This window comes from Echiichthys vipera (assembly GCF_963691815.1).
Source record: "Echiichthys vipera genome assembly, chromosome: 4".
In the NCBI taxonomy this organism is placed as follows: domain Eukaryota; kingdom Metazoa; phylum Chordata; class Actinopteri; order Perciformes; family Trachinidae; genus Echiichthys; species Echiichthys vipera.
Window position 1 is genome coordinate 25,388,920 of NC_139829.1, and position 18,760 is coordinate 25,407,679.

The 18,760-nt window shown below is 44.8% G+C and overlaps 1 protein-coding gene across 1 annotated transcript; it reads left to right on the plus strand.

Moving 5' to 3' along the window:
* Window positions 1-218: 218 nt before the first annotated feature.
* mn1b (meningioma 1b) lies at window positions 219-18,098 on the plus strand. The gene is made up of 2 exons (XM_083912129.1): window positions 219-4,772; window positions 16,331-18,098. Exons 1-2 carry the CDS (start codon window positions 1,238-1,240, stop codon window positions 16,543-16,545), a joined length of 3,750 nt encoding a protein of 1,249 aa, XP_083768255.1. The 5' UTR covers window positions 219-1,237; the 3' UTR covers window positions 16,546-18,098.
* The last annotated feature ends 662 nt before the right edge of the window (window positions 18,099-18,760 follow it).

Here is an 18,760-nt window from a genome sequence, read left to right on the forward strand (position 1 = left end):
TGACAGCATTTTAAGTGAAACATTTCTACGATCTGATGTTTCCACAGAATCTCACGGACCACCTTAAACGCGTTTGTCCCGCCCTCCGACGCTTTCTCCGCTCGCTCTGATTGGCTGAGGCCTCGCAGATGGAAGCGGCTGCAGAAATGCAAAACTTGTTGCTGGCTCCTCTGGACGCGTTGATCTCACACAGCGCCAAGCGGCAGAGCGGAGTGTGAGTGTATCTGTGAATCGCTCCCAAGTGCACTCAGACCACACCAGACAGCACTCGGTAAAAGGAGGGACGCGCACGTTAGGAGCGAAACGCATTGCGAGGACTTCATGCAAAAGGCGCTTCGCTGCAAGGCGCATGACCGGCAGCGGGTGAAGGATGCTGTCAAGCCGCTCCGTAGTTGTGGAGTGCGGGTAGTGCACGCCGCGCTGCTCCGGGTTCAGGTCACGTAAACGGACGCTCCAGGTCTCCGGTGCCTGGGGTTGGAGATCCGTGTTTGTGGACTTTGCATCACACTGGACTATTGGCTGCGTGCCTGCTCACCAGTTGTTGAGATTTTTTTGAACGGACATCGGTGGGCAGTGTTTATTGAAAGATTGTCTTTTTCATCCCTCCAAGCCACAGAGGTAGTTTTAACTATACGGCTCCTATTTAACTTTTTTTTTCCTCTTTTCCAGTATGGGATCTCGTACAAAAAGTCGCTCCGGGACATTTGACAATGGACTGGAATAATGAATTAGCTGACAGAAATTGTCATATTCCCTGTTCGATCGCTCCACTTCTTCTGCGCTCTCCTTTTAGTTTAGTGGCGAGAGGTTTTTTGTGTCATGTTCGCCTTGAAGAAATGCGCACAGAAAAACTTTGGAATATGGTAGGTCATCCGTTCAGCCAGTTAAATGCCAGTGTTGTTTTATTTGTTTCCTTAATCCAAAACAAAAACAAGAGCAGTCAAGTGCGCGCATAAATTCCAGAAGCAGGGACACAGTCTACGTGCGTATTTGGACACAGTCTGTCCCCTCTCTCCTCCACGTCCTCGCTGAAGTTGAAAAACAAAAATTTATTCTCAAAAATGAGAACTTATTCGGTGAGTTTTAACATTTAATTTAGATACAACAGTTTGAACACATTTGAATAGTTTCTTTTCTTTTTTTTTTTTGATTTTTGAATTTGGGGACAGACGGAAAAACAGACAGTGTGCCGATGTCTGGCAAACTGGCTGTCATGTGGGATTGATTGCAGGGGAGTATGTTTGGGCTGGAGCAGTTTGGTTCTCAGATTAATAGCAGAAACCCTGGCCAGTCAGAGAAAAACATAAACCAACCGAGACTGAACATGGGCTCCCATTATAAAAGCCCAGGTTTTCACGCTGGAGGCCCGCCGGGAGCCGTGGAACCCGGCATGGGCCCTCTGAGCGAGCCGCAAATGCTCGGGCTCAATATGAACATGAACGGAGAGCAGTACGGGGGCTTTCACCCGCGGGGCCACTCGGACATGCATGCAGGCAGCGGACTTCAGCAGCAGCAGCAGCAGCAGCAGGGACCCATGCATGGATTTTTTAACAACCAGCAACCTCACCAAGGACATCCTCACGGCCATCAACCTCACCCCCACCAGCCTCACCCTCATTACAGTGGGAATTTCGGAGGACCTGAGCCAGGGTCATCATGCCTACATGGTGGCAGGCTAATGGGCTACAACAACAATGGCATGGGACCACAGCAGGGCTTTGGAGAAGGATTTGATCCTCTCGCTGAGGGACAGGCGGGGGATGGCTTTCCCCAGCAGCAGCAACAGCAGCAGCGGCCTGGTAACATGCCTGACTTTCAACATCACGGGCCTCCCAGTGGCAGCCATGCTGTCCCTGCTCCCTGTTTACCCCTGGACCAGTCGCCTAACAGAGCAGCATCCTTTCATGGTCTCCCTTCCTCCTCATCCTCCTCCTCTGAGTCTCATGGCCTAGAGCCTCGGCGGATGCCTAACCAGGGAGCTGTAGAGGGTTTAGAGTATAACTTCCCAAGTGAGCCTCCATCTGGACATTTTGATGTACATGTATTTTCCCCATCAGAATCAGAATCTCAATTACCCCATTTTGGGCCAGGGAGGCCAGTTCCCAGCAGTAATTTCCCAGGGAACCCTGGCATGCCACGGACACCAGGTATGCCGGGCATCTCTAAGGGACACCCACCGCCACCACAGCCCCAGCAGCCACAGCATGGGGTGTTTTTCGAGCGTTTTGGAAATGGTCGGAAGGTGCCCGTGGGATTGGAGCCGGGGGTAAATGCAAGACATCCTCTCATGCAGCAGCAACAACAGGCTGGCTTGATAGCCAGACAGAATTCATGCCCCCCTGGCCTCCCCCGACCCCCTCAGGCTGAGCCCGGCTCTACTAACCCTAACATTCTGGACGGAGGGGTCATGATGCCTGGCCAACACAACCAGTTTGAATATCCCATTCACAGACTGGAAAATAGGGGTCTGCACCCCTATGGGGACCCCATGTTTAATATGCAACAGCCAGCTCCTCCTCCCTCCCAGCAGCCCCCCAATCAGAGGCTGCAACACTTTGACTCTCCTTATATGAATATGGCGAAAAGGCCTAGATTTGACTTTCCTAATACACATGGCGGTGAAGGCTGGTGTGCTGGTATGGACAACCACCTCTCTCCCTCCGCCTACCCCGGCCTGCCTGGAGAGTTCACCCCACCTGTGAGTGAAGGTTTCCCACCAGGTCCCCTGCAGCATCCGGGGCCTGAGCAGCAGTCTCTTCAGCAGCGGCAGAATGCAGCTATGATGATAAAACAGATGGCCTCTCGCAACCAACAGCAAAGGATGAGGCAGCCCAGTCTGCAGCAGTTGGGTCACCACGGCGATGTACCTCCTGGCCCAATGGCTCACGGAGGCCCAGTCGGGAGCATGCCTCAGCCCAACTTTGACCGGGAGAATGGTGGCAGGATGCCCAACATTGATGGACAAAATCCTCATGTAACTCAGGAGAACTCCTGGTTCCAAGGGTCCCACCCACCAGGGGAGAAGCTGTCACGGCGTATGGGTGGAGCGGGTAATGAATCAGGGCCCCATGACATGGGGCTACAGCAGAATGGAGCTGGAATGATGTTTCGGCCAGGCATGGGCATGCAGGAGCCCATGAGAATACCAGGAGATGGACATGTACAGGCTCTCCATTCCCCGGGCATGCACTCACAATTCAGCGGCAACATGGGCAACCTCTCACAAATGCAGTCTCCAGGAGCCGGGACAGGGCATCCAAATGCACCAGCAGAAAGGCGGCCAGCTGATTTCCCTGCACCACCAATGGGAGCACAGCCAACATTTCCCTATGGGGGGGCTAACCGTCAGGGGCCGACCCACAGTGCTCCCCAGGGGGTAAACACATCACCAGGGAGCTACCCTCCTCAGTCTGAGTTCCCCCCAGGCCAGCGGCCGTCCGTTAGTAAGCTTGGAGCTCTGTCCCTCGGGAACTTCAGCAAAACCAGCACTAAAGACAGTGTTTTCGGCCAGAGCTGCCTGGCGGCCCTTTCCACGGCCTGCCAGAACATGATCGCTAGCCTAGGGGCCCCAAATCTTAACGTAACATTCAACAAGAAGAACCAAAATGAGGGCAAGCGAAAACTGAGTCAGACAGAGCAGGACATTAATAGCAGCACATCTAATGGGACTGGCAGTGCTGGACCTGAATATTTTCAGAGCAGCACTTCCCAGAACAGCCAGATGCCTGGCACTGGGAATAGCAACTCTAAGCCTGTAAGTCAAAGCCAGACGGTGCAGGGGGAAGCCAGTGCCCTCTCCCCAAATTACAACATGGACGCTACCCCGTGCAGTGAGGGGAAGGCAACAACAGGGAGTGGGAGAGGGAGAGGGAGGAGAAAAAGAGACAGTGGACATGTGAGCCCTGGAATTTTTTTTCCCCCTGACAATGGTAACCCTGTTGTAAGTCCAGGCCAGCAGACCCCCTCTGCTGGTGTTGGGGAGAGGGGTGGGGGCACGCCCCATGAGAAACAACTCCAATCACCCTCTTGGGTAAAAGGAGGCGACCTAATGTTGGGGGACCAGGCCGATCTGATGTCTTCTTTGGACAGTGGCATTCAAAGCGTCGCTAAGTCTGACAGTAGCTCACCACGAGTGGACTTTCCTGACGATGTCAGCACCCACTACGGCAACGAGGATGAGGTTTCCTCCAGCTCAGATGCAGGAGGGGCCTCGGCCACCAAGCCTAACCGCAGCCCTATGATCACCGGCTCACCCAAAATGCCGAGGAGTGACCATGGGTTGGTAAATGGACAAAAGCCCCTAGCCATGGGCATTAACAATCATACTACCTCGACACCAGACAGCTATGGACTGAATGCTGGTGGGGGCACAGGGGCCGGTGGGGTGAGCCACCCAGGCACTCCTGGGGTGGAGCAGGTACGCACCCCATCCAGCACCTCTGGCCAGGAAGAAATCCATCCTCTGGAGATCCTGCAGGCCCAGATCCAGCTACAGCGGCAGCAGTTCAGTATCTCTGAGGACCAGCCCCTTGCCATAAAAAATGGCAAAAAGAATGGCGACTGTCCCTCACAGAACGGAGACAATGAACTGGCAGGCTGCAGCCCGGATGCTGGGAAGGGCTCAATGGGCACTATTGACCTTGACACTCTCATGGCAGAGCAGCACGCCACCTGGTACGTGCCCAGTGACAAGGCCATGATGGACGGGTCAGAGGATGACAAGGCCATGGGACCATGGGAAAAAAATAAGAGCCAAAACAGCAGCAAAGAAGGTAAATGAAACAGTTTAATTCCTTTGGTTACATATTTACCCACTTTTCCTCCTCTCTTTCTCTCACCCTCTGTGTCTCACTCACTCTCTCTCTCACGCATGCAACACAGACTAAGTGATCAGTTTTGCTCACACAATGGATATATTTTCCTCCTTAAAATACTACTTATTGTATCTTAAATGCAGTGTAACGTCTCGCAGATAATAGGAAAAATGCTCTTTTGACGCTGGTAATAGAGGAGCTTTTGTCCATATTGTGCGGCCAGAAAGCAGCCGTCTCTGTTTAACAGGGGACTTTGAATTTTTAGAGGTTTAGGACTATAATGCGTTTTATGGTAGCACAAAGAAAAGCATTTGATGCATTTTTTTTTATGTTAATGTATTGAGGACTAAAATGATTTTCAGAGTGGAGCAGCTTTAAATGCCATCTGACTGAACAAAGTAAACGTGGTACCTTTGCGTCAGTGTATTTTTCTACGTGTCTTCATTGCAGGGGCTCTTCAAAAGAGCAGCTCAAGTAAAGTAAACATTTCCTGCGGTTCTTTATCTCGGTTTTCAGGGTGAACAACTACATTGAGAAGATTAATAGCTTTTTGAGGATATGCGTTTGCGCAGCGGGGTTCCCCTCGCCTTGTTGCGTGTTTGTTTTTGTTATTACCATGGGATAATACAGAGCTGTTGAAAGTGGATTGATTTTTAGATCGGGAGGACAGCATTTTCAAGGATTATGGTGAAATGAATACAGCTATTCAGTTTCAATTCTATCATCCGTGGGGAATAGCTAATTTAGAAATCTTCTTATACTGTTTAGGACTTAGTTTTAAATTGTAGGTTTATTTTTGTTGCACGTTTTCTTTTAATTATTTATCACTGAGTCGTTGAAATGATTCACTAGTATTACCTCATTTTTTTGTAATATATTATTGGCAGTGATTTCGCAGTCTTACAATACAAAGTTTCTCCAGGAAAATGTAAATCTTCTAGCCTAAAGGCACAGAGGCAGTTTTTCAACTCGACGGAGATATTAAAGTGTGCAGATGTAGCTTCATGCTCACAAGTAGTTTTGTCTTGTAGTTTTTATGGTCGCTCTTAAATCAAAATGCAGATAAATAATTTAAGTTTCTCCTTCTATGTCTTCTTCATATAATAATGATAACACTTATTCATTTGTTATTAATATTATTACTATTTTATGGTCAGTATTATTATTACTATTTATACCATTTAGTGGGATTAAACCGTAGGCTGAAACAAAGTATGCATTCGTATGCATAATTATAATTAACAAGTATTAGAATATGTTGTTTTTATTTCATTATTAATTTCTATCTCATTTTTTTTTTTTTACGTTTCTTCTCTTTACATTTTTTTTTTTTTTTTTTTAATTAAAAATGCTTTCAAAGCAAATCAGTCAGAAATGGTTGACTTTGCTCCATAAGAAAATCTGGAAGGTCTGCCCGCTGTCGGGGCTAAGCCACCGAAGGGCCTGTGGACGTATGGATATATAATAATGTGGATAATTGTGGATAGCGCCGCGCGTCTCGAGCGCCTCTTTGTTCTGATCAGTGCGGGTGCAGAGAGGGGCGGGGGCGCGCACCGCTCGGAGTCTGGGGTCCTGGCGCATTGTTTCTATGAGACTGACGGGTACTAACACTAATGTCATTACTGCGAAGGAGCACTCTCTGTAACATACATTTCCACTGATACAGCAGGTTAATATACCCAATTATAAATCACCAGGAAAACAAGCAGTGTAGATTTTAATTTGAGCAAGAATGATCCAAACTATTTCACTTCATCCTGCTATTTATTTCCCTCATACTAGGTCTCCGCTAGTCCTCTCAATTAGAAGAGGAATTACGAGATCAATTAACAGTTTTTGTTGTTGTAAACAAACAACGATAATTGCTTCTCAGGGCTATTCATAAAAGAGATATTGAAGTTCTACTTAATTTTATGTATCTATATATTTAAGATTTAAGAAAAAAACAACGTAACAAACAAACAAAAAGAGTATAGGGGTGGAAAAAAAAGAAATAAAGCCCACTGATACCAGGAGACCATAACACCATCACTTTTGAGATTGATTAATGAGTATTCTTTTGATTCGGAAACCCAACACTGATAAGCAGTCACCCTGTTGCTCTCCATTTCTCTGGGGCTGACAGCACATTTAACATTATAAATTCATAAAAATCAGTAGGTATTTAAAAAGCATAATAGTCTAATTTCTGCTCTCATTTCCTCCCTCTTCCTCCCCCCCTCCTCTCTCCTCTCTCCTCCCTGTATCCTGTCTCTTCCTGTCTCCTTCTCTCTCCTCTCCTCCTCTCCCCTCTCCTCTCCTCTTTCAGCCCTCCCTGCATGGACACGAGGCATGCAGCTCTGGAGCGATCGATAGCTAGTTAGCACAAATCACGGCTCCTGACAGTTTCTCATTTGAGTGCTTCAGACAGCAAAGATGAAAAAAAGGGTGGAGGTGTAGTTGGGAGGGGAGGGGGATTTCAAGATTGAATCTGATGCTTAGGCTACACAGAAGGGAGCAAAATAACATAATAATTTAAGATAAGTCACAGCCCACAGTGTAGTTCCCTAAGATCCAGCATCCCACAGGCTTTTCACAATGCAAAAAAATGTCCACCCATACCATTCAGTCTCCGTCTCAGTCTTAGGAACAAAATTCTGTCATTAAGGAGATGATGTCAGTTCAGTTAGCATTAAGTAAATGCAACTTTCTCAAACGATTCCTAAAGACGACCATTTTCACAAAGACAGAATTTATTTATTTTTCCCCACTTATAATAAGTTGGAATAACATTTAAATCATCAGCATGAGACCACATGACCTGTTAAGACTTTTGCTGTGGAAATATTTGGAACAGTTATATAAGTCTGAACTATTGGCTAAGAAACTGTGTCTTCTAAAGTGGCAGTTATGATATCATTTTTTTCCCCCTTCCTGGTGAAATGGTTTTCTACATACCTTCTTACATACATGTCTTAGTTTGCTCTCTCAGGGATGTTGTTGAATAATGTATTCGTTATTTTCTATTTTAAACAATTATCATTCTCTCGGGTTATTCATTTCATGATGATAATCTGTATTTATGACATTCATTTACATAAAAACATATTTTGAATACCTGAAAATAATGAAAATGTAATTGAAAATGCATTTAAATAGAATTTACTTTAATTATACCTTTGAGTGCTTTTTTTCACTTTAATGCTCAGACCTGGAAGTTGTTAATTTAGTTTTCAGAGCTTCAACTTTACTCAGAATATGACTGAAAACATGAGATGACGTGTGTCTGGGTTTGTCCCGAGAACCCATACATGATGCGTACGTGTTTTTTTTTTTAGTGAGTGTTTTTCTCTCAGTGTTGCAAGTTAACTTTAACTGCTTGAGAATTCAAACAGGAATGGTTGTGTGCACATTGGTGATGCAGAGAAGATTGCCTCAGATGAGTTGATTGCAGTGAAAGTCAGACAAGCTGGGAGGTCAGAGGTCAGTTTGGTCGTATGAGGTGAATGTTTCCATCGACCAGTGCAGCTTCACTATGTATAAGTGTTCACGCAAAGTTTTGTGAAGCTCCAGAGGGACCATTTGCTTCAGGGCTATGAGTGAGAGTGACTACAGGAGCCGCGAATCTTGCCTCCATTTGAGAGAGAAATTCCATATTTTGCTAACTTTCTCTGAATGTGCAATCAAGTAGCCAATAAAAGTTAAACTGTGCTTATTTGTAGAGGAACTGTGCCCTGATGTCTGTTCACTCAGTGCATCCCAGCTCGCCGTCTCTGTGCTCCCTTTGTGCCTGTTTAAAGTGATGTGTGCTGCAGTAATGGCCCCCTTTGGACCCCATATTTGGCCTCCTCCCTCTGTGACAGCATGTAGCTCAAGTTTTTCACCAAGTCACAGTTATACCTGCCGCTGTAAGCTCACGCCCTGCAGAGTCGCGTGTGCAACACAGCTTCTTGTGCTTCATATGAGGCAAGGACTAAAGCTGCACAAGAGCACCTTTCCTTGTACAGTGTCAGTTAATATTATTTCCCTTTTTTTAAGAAGAAAAAAAAGAATATTCTTCCTCTTCCTTTCTCTTCTGTATATCTTAGCCAGAAGCCGACCGTTCATTTGGAAACTCATGCACAGCCTTGATAACAGGCAACCAGCAGGCGTAGGAAGTGATTCAGTTATTTTTATTTTTACTTTTTGCCACACAGACACACACACGCACACACTTGTGTGACTTTTTCCTCAGAACCTTAAAACACTTCACAGTTGACCCTGTGGAATAGTTCCACTCTTCACTCTCAATAATCAGCCCATAAACAACTCTAATCATGATCAAATCTCTTTGGCTCCGACTCTGACAGGTTTGAAAAGAGGGAACTTGCATCTTATCACACCTACTAGAAAGCACTTAAATCCACTGAAAGAGCTGTATTGATATTCCACCATGAACAATCCTGTGAGACTAGCTGCCTTTGACATTTCAGCACGACAACAACCCCACAAATCACACCAGTTATTTCTATTTCCTTTTTCAAAAAAAGGAGGGGGAAAAAAAAGGAAAAAGTGATTGGCACATGCTTGAATGTGAAAAAAAAACAGCTTGGGGCAGTCTATGTTCTTTACCTGTCATTACAAGGTGTTTCATATTGACTTTTTTCAACAACACACATCCACCAAGCCCCTCGCACACTTCTACCGCAGTAATGATAATCATTATGATAATCATAGCAATTAGCCTCGGTAATATTGTTTCCAAAAGTCATAATTCATCCTCAGGCAACTCCTGTAAGTTGACTTGGTTATTGACGGGTTCATGGGGGCTACAAAGGACAGCTAGTTTATGGCTAGAAGTGCTGATTTCAGCAACATAAATACACGACTGTAGTGACAGAGGAACATCTTAGAAACCAGTGTCTTACTGAACAAATCATCCCTGATGTGGACAAAGATAATATTATCGTGTTATTGTGCTATATTTCTGTTCTCGCTCGTAATTGAACGCACAAGCACGTGAGTGTGACACTCTGTACGCAACTCAAGTTGCAGTAGACACTGCAATCCTATAGTGTGGCTTGTCAGGTGTAGACATAAGTTTGATTTATTTAGACTCTGTGTCAGGCTCACGGCTTCACCCCCCCCCCCCCCCACCCGATCTCAGGTGTCTCACTCAGTGGAACACGCTCACTTAATTCTAATGTGTTGAACATTTTTAAGAGTATTTACTTGACTTGTAAATAGTGCAGGACCGAAAACACCTACTGCGCATTTCAAGCGCCTGGAATTTAAGACACCGTTTGTGAGTGTGTGTATTTGTGTTTGTTTATATGCTGCATGTGTGTGCATGCATGCGTGTGTGCTCTATGTTCCCTGGCTTTTTGCAAGACATTGAGCACTAGTGACAGTCAAAGGAAGCCTATTAAAGAAGCGTGCTTGTGACTGATGAAGAGAGAAAAAGATGAACAAAGGTGTCAGGCCTTGCTGGATTTCCAACTCTTCAAAAACAGCAGCTCATCCGGTGTTTTGTTTTCCCTGGGGAATATGTTAGAATAAAATAAAAACTTGTCTCAGCATGTGGTAAATATTCTCCTCGGATGCAGCAGGAAATGGAACGCTGCGTTTATCTCGGTAGATGCACAGAACGAGGAGTTTGAAACCTTCGAACCTTCGATTGCGGATGTATGTGATGTGTCTTGAAAGGTGTCCTGGGTTCATATGTTGTCTGGGATACAACGTGTGTGTGTGTGTGTGTGTGTGTGTGTGTGTGTGTGTGTGTGTGTGTGTGTGTGTGTGTGTGTGTGTGTGTGTGTGTGTGTGTGTGTGTGTGTGTGTGTGTGTGTGTGTGTGTGTGTGTGTGTGTGTGTGTGTGTGTGTGTGTGTGTGTGTGTGTGTGTGTGTGTGTGTGTGTGTGTGTGTGTGTGTGTGTGTGTGTGTGTGTGTGTGTGTGTGTGTGTGTGTGTGTGTGTGTGTGTGTGTGTGTGTGTGTGTGTGTGTGTGTGTGTGTGTGTGTGTGTGTGTGTGTGTGTGTGTGTGTGTGTGTGTGTGTGTGTGTGTGTGTGTGTGTGTGTGTGTTCGTTCAGGAATGTAGATGTTGTCAGGCTGCCAGCAGTGGTTATGTTATTAGCCATACAGGTAGTCGTCAGGCGCCTTTAATTTGTATTGAGCAATTGACAAATGCGTTATGACACCGAAGCTGTTTCTCCTGGGTGACAAGAGTAGATATTGATGGAGTGAAAGAGAAAGTAAGAAAATTCAGAGTCTATAGTTCCGCTATGAGGTGAGTGGCTGGTGAAGAGCTACCATTCGCATTTATGGAAGAGAAATGAATGTAATTTAAAACTTTTTTCCACATCAGCTTCATTCTCAATGAATATTGTTCATTCTCAGTCTGTATGTAGGAGTTGAAAGATAACATGTTTATCTATATATCTATTTCCCCCCTATAATAAAGTTACTAGGTAACACACAACCACAAAATACACAATAGAGATTATCATTTTAGAAATGAATCTATTTGATTACACACATTAAAATGACTTGTTTACACTTTTTGCAATTCCTTGAACATAATTCCTAATTACCCCTAACATTATTTTTATTCAAAACACTCTTTCATGCTTCTAACCTCAAACTTGCCACTGTTCTGACGTGTGGATGACCTTTTCCAAAAGGTGGAAACACAGAGAACAAAGTGTTGCAGCACTGTGCTGAAACAAAATAGAGACAGCGAAGTAGATCAATATGTCACCGGCTTGGACGACATGCTGGACAGGTCCTGGACATGGTTGTGAGTTATGAAGGAGGCACTAAATCACTTCCCATGTTCTGATTTGTGTCTGGTTTCCTAAGCACTTCTTGTGGCCAAAGGGGGAGGTGTGTGTGTGTGTGCGTGAGTGTGTGTGTGTGTGTGTGTGTGTGTGTGTGTGTGTGTGTGTGTGGAGGGTGTGAGTTTGAGGGGAGGGGTGTGGAGAGAAGGTAACAAATGCTGGGGGCAATGCCTGTCTGGGCAAGCTTTTTTCCCTTTATGTTGCAGGCCAGAGAACAGAGAGGAAATTCAAACCAAAATAACCCCCTGTGTGAGAAATGTGCCCCCTGCTCCCTTCAGATACCCTCCTTGCTCTGAGGGAACGGTCACGCTACGGCAGTTGGGTGGGGGGTTGCATGGAGCCTCACGTGCAACCTGGGGGCAGGAGATACCTGGGACCTCTGTTAGCCCCCGTATACATCATTAAGACTTTACCAGAACATAACTTGAGGGACGTAATTTGATTTTCCGGGTGGCTTAATTATTCGGCAGCGACCTACATGTCCTGTCACTTCTCAGACAGCGATGAGACAAACCCTAAATTACTATATTTCCAGAGAAGAAGAGGGTTTTTTTTTGTTCTGGCCCCTGCTTTTTTTTTTTTTTTAAATCTGACTTTTTCTCTGTGGATTGTGATGGGTGTTTTTTGCTGACAAAGACAGAATCCTCTCACAAGGCCATAGTGCTAGTTGTTATGCTAAAGGAATCTGACCTGATGTCACACACTGTCATAGGAGCGGAGGCCTTTGGGTGTTTTTGTCAGCGAGCGGAGCGTTCTGATTGGGCTGGTTTGTGTTCAGAGAGGTTGGGGTCGCGCCCTCTGGAGCCTAAGGTTAAAGGTGAAGTGTCGTCATGGAAGTATAGAGCTTGGGATAAAAAGGGCAGAGGCCTGCGCGCATGGGATTCTGGGGCCTGGGAAATCAACATGACGGCTCTGAGGACCTTACTTTACTTCTTTTGTGAAATAAATACATTTAGCTCCTTTTTCTGCCCTACTTATTTTTATTTATTCTTAAACAAATAGTCACAATAACCCTGTCCGCTTCAAAGGTTACTGTCATTATTTTATTGTTCTGTTGTTTATACGATTAATTGAAAAAAATAATTGCACGCTTTAACACACTAAATTGCTAGAAAACACAGTCTCCTAGCAGCCATTGTTTACCTCCCTGTGTTGCTCCGAGTGTGTTGAGTGTGTGTGATATGACATGTAAACCCGTGTCAGGCCGTCAGCTCCGAGACACATTGGTGTCATCCAGACAGCCAGAGCTGTGCGCTGTGCTCCCAGCCTTCATGGCATTCGAAGCTCTACTCATCTCTGTAAATCGTCTCTGGCTGTGTTTGTGAGACGGCTCCAAAACCCCACTGCTGTGTGTGTGTGTGTGTGCGTGTGTGCGTGTGTGCGTGTGTGCGTGTGCGTGTGCGTGTGCGTGTGTGCGTGTGTGTGTGTGTGTGTGTGTGTGTGTGTGTGTGTGTGTGTGTGTGTGTGTGTGTGTGTGTGTGTGTGTGTGTGTGTGTGTGTGTGTGTGTGTGTGTGTGTGTGTGTGTGTGTGTGTGTGTGTGTGTGTGTGTGTGTGTGTGTGTGTGCACATCATCAACAGGCACTAAATAACAAAGTACTGCACTTGGGGCGAGAGATATAGTGATATCACATTAAATCCGGTATTTACTTAACACATCACAGTGGTAATCTTTTCTGGCTGTAATGTGGTTAAGGATATTTAGGTGTATTTGTGGCTCGGCGCAGCTGCTCGCACTGTAACTGTTCCCTTTTTATTAGGTATTTTCCCCCTCGCTTGTTGATGCTAAGCACTTGTTCCCCTCAGATGAATAGGCTATTATTGAGATAATACCGTGGATATGAATTCTACGTACAGCCATAACAAGATAGATCTTATTTTATATATATATATAATTTCCCTGCTTGTAAAATGTCATGGTGATTTGGGATTTAGACTTGTGTGATGTAGAATTTCACACTGCCGTTTCCACTTTTGAAGGAATGTGCCACCATGGATAATGCTTACAATTTAAGGCTAGTGTCTTAATTTTTCCATAAAAATCCCATCCCTTGAATCCCCTTTGGCTGCCCTATAATACTGGGTGATATTTTAATCCTTTGGCGGTCAAGTGTTTGTTTTTTTGTTTTTTTATTACATGTGGTGGATTTTGCATAATGTTCTTAATTGAAAAGTTTATTGTAAAAAAAATAGCAATCAGCCCATTCAGAAGGACTGCAGGTGTGTGACTTAAAGAGATGCAAAATATACTGAAAAATATATTTATTTTCTTTATGTGACGGCATTTCTTAAATTGTGTCTATAGATGTATTTTTTTAAATCCTGTTTTTAAATGAGTTCATACCTGAACATGAATCCTTGGATCATGTAACTGATACATTTGTGAGTGTGTGTGTGCAAGAAAGAAAGAGTTATCATGTTTGTAATTCGCTTTATCGTTTTTTTATTCTTTAAAGCTGAGTGACGTGTCTAGCTTGGATTGCGTGTGTGCGTTTCTGTGTGCATGTCCATATGTGTGTGTGTGTATGTGTGTGTGTGTGTGTGTATGTGTGTATGTGTGTGTGTGTGTGTGTGTGTGTGTGTGTGTGTGTGTGTGTGGGTGTGTGTGTGTGGCAGCAGCTGAGGGCTGGTGTGGTGATGGCAGCAGTGGCGGCATTGGTTGGTGTGTTGTGCGTTTTTGGCTTTGTGTGTTGTCAGTTTGCTGTGTGTCAGCAGTGAGCCAGGGGAACGCTTGGCTGCCTATTCAGGCCGGTGCGGACCCTGCTGTGCCCAGCTAGCATGAGCTGCTGGCGGGTGCTGGAGGGCACAGCGCTGGGAAGAGGGAGTGTGAGTGGGTGGAAGGGGGAGGTGTTTGTGTGTGTGTGTGTGTGTGTGTGTGTGTGTGTGTGTGTGTGTGTGTGGGGGGGGGGGGGGTACTGGCAGGGGGTGGGGATTCGGCTTGCTGAGGTGTATGACTGGACCCTCTGGCAAATGTTAGATCTTGTCACCACCACCACCAACACACCTCTAAATCCTCATCTCTCCCTTACACCCCCGCACCCTCAGCCCCCATTTACACCATGTCCCTAGTCCTTTGGACGGAGACGGAGATAGAGAAGGGGGAGAAATTTACAGAAACAGGCAGCCAGAGAGATAGGCGAAACCGGGAACAACGGGAGGCTTGGCTGCCTGACCTTTTACCAAATCCCCCCACTTTTCCATTCCAGTGGTCGCAGCCCAGACAGGCTGGGGGGCAAGACTGCCTCACTGCTTGCATGTCTGCCTGCCTGCCTCTCTTGGTTGTCTTAGCTGCCTGGCCTGGTCCTTTCCCCGGCTGTGTTTTGTTAACACTGTGTCATGCTGCCTCCGGGTTTGTGAAGGCACAGAAGGAGGGAGATGAAAACAGTAAGCAAAACAAAATAAAAAACAGTTTAAGGAGCAGAGAACAATAAGCTAAAAAGGTGTGTGTGTGGGGGGGGGGGGGGGGGCACAGGGTTGTGGAAGATATGGAGGCCTTTGAGGCCTTCTCTTGTCTCTCAGGTGAGCAACAGACTGACTGGAGTGTTTTGATCTGCAGCCTCTGTGCCCAGACTGTTGTCGTCTATCACAGCCTCTCCCTACTCTGACACATGTAACTCAGCTTGTCAGAGCTGTTTTCTGCTCTGTCTCTAGACTCAGACACCTTGCACATTAAAGCCCTGTGTCTTTGTGCAGCACGCTGATCCGCTCACCTTCCACATGGAGCAAGGCAGTCTTATATATTTTGTGTAGCGAGGAGATGGGTGAAGAAGCGGCCTGATTTCAGTGAAGGATCCCTAACAACTTCACACACACTTTCGATGTGCTTTGGGCTTCCTTGGAGGCAAACCCCAAAGCACACGATGCAACACTAGTGTCAGAACACGTGGCCCTACCATACCACCTCTTTCCTAGTTTCTGTATTTATCTTCCCCCTGTTGTGTTTTGTTTGTTTTCCTCAAAAAGTTTCCTTCATTTCTGCCCTCTTCTCCCTCAGTATGCTGTCATTACTGTGTGTGTCTATAAGAAGATGAAGTGTGACGCAGCGCTTTTATATATAGTTTAGCCAAGCACTTCCTGTCCTCGTCAATCTTCCCCTTAACTCATTTTTTCATTACGCTGCACAAAGTGATTTTTCTCCATATGTGAAACATGCATCTCAGACGTCAGTAATAACTTTGTGGCACAGCTGATTTTTTTTCTTTTTTAATATATGACTTATAATCAACCCGTGTATGTATATTTTCTGGTAGCTTGGTGCAACCATTTAATGTGAGGCTCCACACCTTGGTGACACAGGGGCAACACCGTGGCGTGGTCATTATACCAATAAATTGGGTCAAGCAGGGTTAGAGACCAGTATTCTCAGTGCCCTTTGACCCTCTGACCAAAGGTCATGCAGCAGCGCTACATTTTTGCACGCCTGACTTGGAGCAAATTAATACTTCTATGTTTGAATGTGTGTTTTCACTTGGGTATATTGGGCATGATGAGGAGTGAGAGCAGTGGAAGCTTTGCTTACAGCCTCCATTTTTTTGATGGGGATGGAGGGGTAGTGTTGAATTAATTTCACAGTGCAGATTTAGAGTGGGAAGTGACAATAACACTGGTTTGATTAAAAGTGTGTATTTTAAATGGTTCATCTGTATCAGAAAATACCAGTTGCTTGAAGTTGTCTTTAATTTTTGTACTTTCTTTAATAACCTTTTCCTCTCTTTGCTTGTCTGCAGAATCGGAGTTGTCCCAGAGTAAGGCTGGAGCCGGGACCCCAGGAGCCGGAGGAGGAGGGAGCAGCAGCGGGGGGAACCACCTGCAGTGCCTGTCCGTCCACTGCACAGACGAGCTGGGGGACAGTAAGGGCCGAGGGGCACCCGTCTCGTCCTGGCGCTCTCTCCATTCTGATATCTCCAACCGATTTGGGACATTTGTGGCGGCACTGACTTGAACAAAAAGCAGGCCCAGAAGGAAGAAGAAAAGGAGATTAAGACGAAGAAAAAGCTTCAGAGACAAATAATGATGATGATGAGGATGATGATGATGATGATAATGATGATGATGACGATAAAGTGTTGATGAGGCAACTGCAAGCAGCTCCTGCCTGTTCAGGGACAGAAAGACATTTACACGCATAATTGCAAACCACAGACACACACACACACTCTCACACACACACACACACACACACACAAACAAACACACACACACACACACACACACACACACACACACACACACACACACACACACACACACACACACACACACACACACAGACACACACACAAACACACAGACACACACACAAACACACACACGCATATACATACATGCATATATCATGTTTTTTCTGACACATGCAGTCACACTTTAGGACACTCTCACATACTGCTGGACAATACAGCGCGGGCTCTCCTCAAAAAGGCCCACATCTGGAAAACCTCAAATCAATAATTTTTTTTTCTCTTATTTTCTTTTGTTGAAGAAAAATAAAGAAATGTCAAAAGGAGGAGGAAAAACAAAACCAGAAGAAGCAGAAGAAAAGATGTTCAGTTGTCATTGGCTGGGATTGTATGCCAGTGTTGAGTCTTGTGATGTGACCATGAGCTCATGACTTTTACTCTGTTGCTTAACGGGCTACTTTACCCATTTTAATCCAGATCTGCGCCATGGCAATGCAGGCATTGTGTTCAGATGAAAGGTGTTTGACTTTCCCACAATGCACTCATTGTCATTGATTAAAATGGGTAAAACATCCCTTTAATATAGTATGCCTGCTGTCACCCCAGTTCTGGTTACAGCTCTGTGTACATTATCCTTTCAATAAAGGCAACTTACTGTTTGTTGTTGCCCAACAAATCACCCCTAAATTTGATCCCTCCCCCTATTACACTCAAATCAGGCTTACTACTTTATTAGAAGTTGCAGAACTAGAGGAAGACCGAAGAGGGATAATTTTGCATGAATGTAACTCTTTTTTTTGTGAACACAACTTTTTCCCTGTCAAAGATTATTTTTTTTAAACTTTTATCACTTGCTGCTCTTAATCATTTATGATTTGTTGTAGTTCTCTTTTCTTTATATCGGCAAGAATAACTTTCATTCTCTTCTCTTCTTCTACTCACTTTTACTGTTGACGTTATGAGCTCAACCGCTTGCATACAATTCTGCCAATGGGAACTGAAAATGGAGGTCAAGGGATTGTTTAATAAGGGGATTGAAAAAAAAAAAGACTATTGGTATTGCACATGTATAATAAGAGAAAATTTGCTGTGTGTTAGGCAATCTTGTAATCTTTAAATAAAGCTTCTGTTGAATTTGAATTTCTGAAACAATAGATGGAGGACTGTGACGGCAATTTACAAACTGATTTTTGTTTTTTTTTCTGTTTTCTTTTTTTAATAATATGTAAAGTGCAGTCGTCTGTTTTCCTGCATATTGTATATATCTGTATATGTTTTATTGAGTAACTAAATAACAATAAATATGACGTTAAAGGTGGCATTTGTGTTTCCTTTGGTAATTTGGTTTGTTCTTTAGAAGCATCCGAAACTTCATTAGTCACAGCAACAAACATGAAATCAAAGATAATTGTATAGTTTGGTATTCTATGCTTTTCTATTCAAGAAGTATTCAATATTGTAGAAAAGTGTGTGTGCCCTGAGAATCATCGCTGAATTACAGAGGAGCCTACAGTTTATCCCATGAGATAGATGTGAGAAGGAAGTTGTGGACAGATGCTAGAAGCTAGACTAGAAAATGCTTTAAGAAAATGTGGCTTCCTGGTGGATAAGGAAGCCAAAATGACAAATGCCCTGTACACCTGCTCACAACCTGTGCCTTGCATTTTATCCACCCATCTTTCCTGACATCTTTGCTCCAATCCTTCATACATAAATCAGCATCGCTAAATGACACACGTACTCTCAGAATAGCCATTGCAACATTACTCCAAATGTGTGTGAGCAACAGTTTAAATTATTAACTTTCTTGCAAACATTCTGCAAAATTTTTATTTGACCCTGATTTGCCTGTTTTCCTCATCATCACTGTTGTTTTTGGCGAACCTACAACCATCTTACTACCCCCTCCTCCCTATGCAGCCACACGCACACACACATACACACACACACACACACACACACACACACACACACACACAC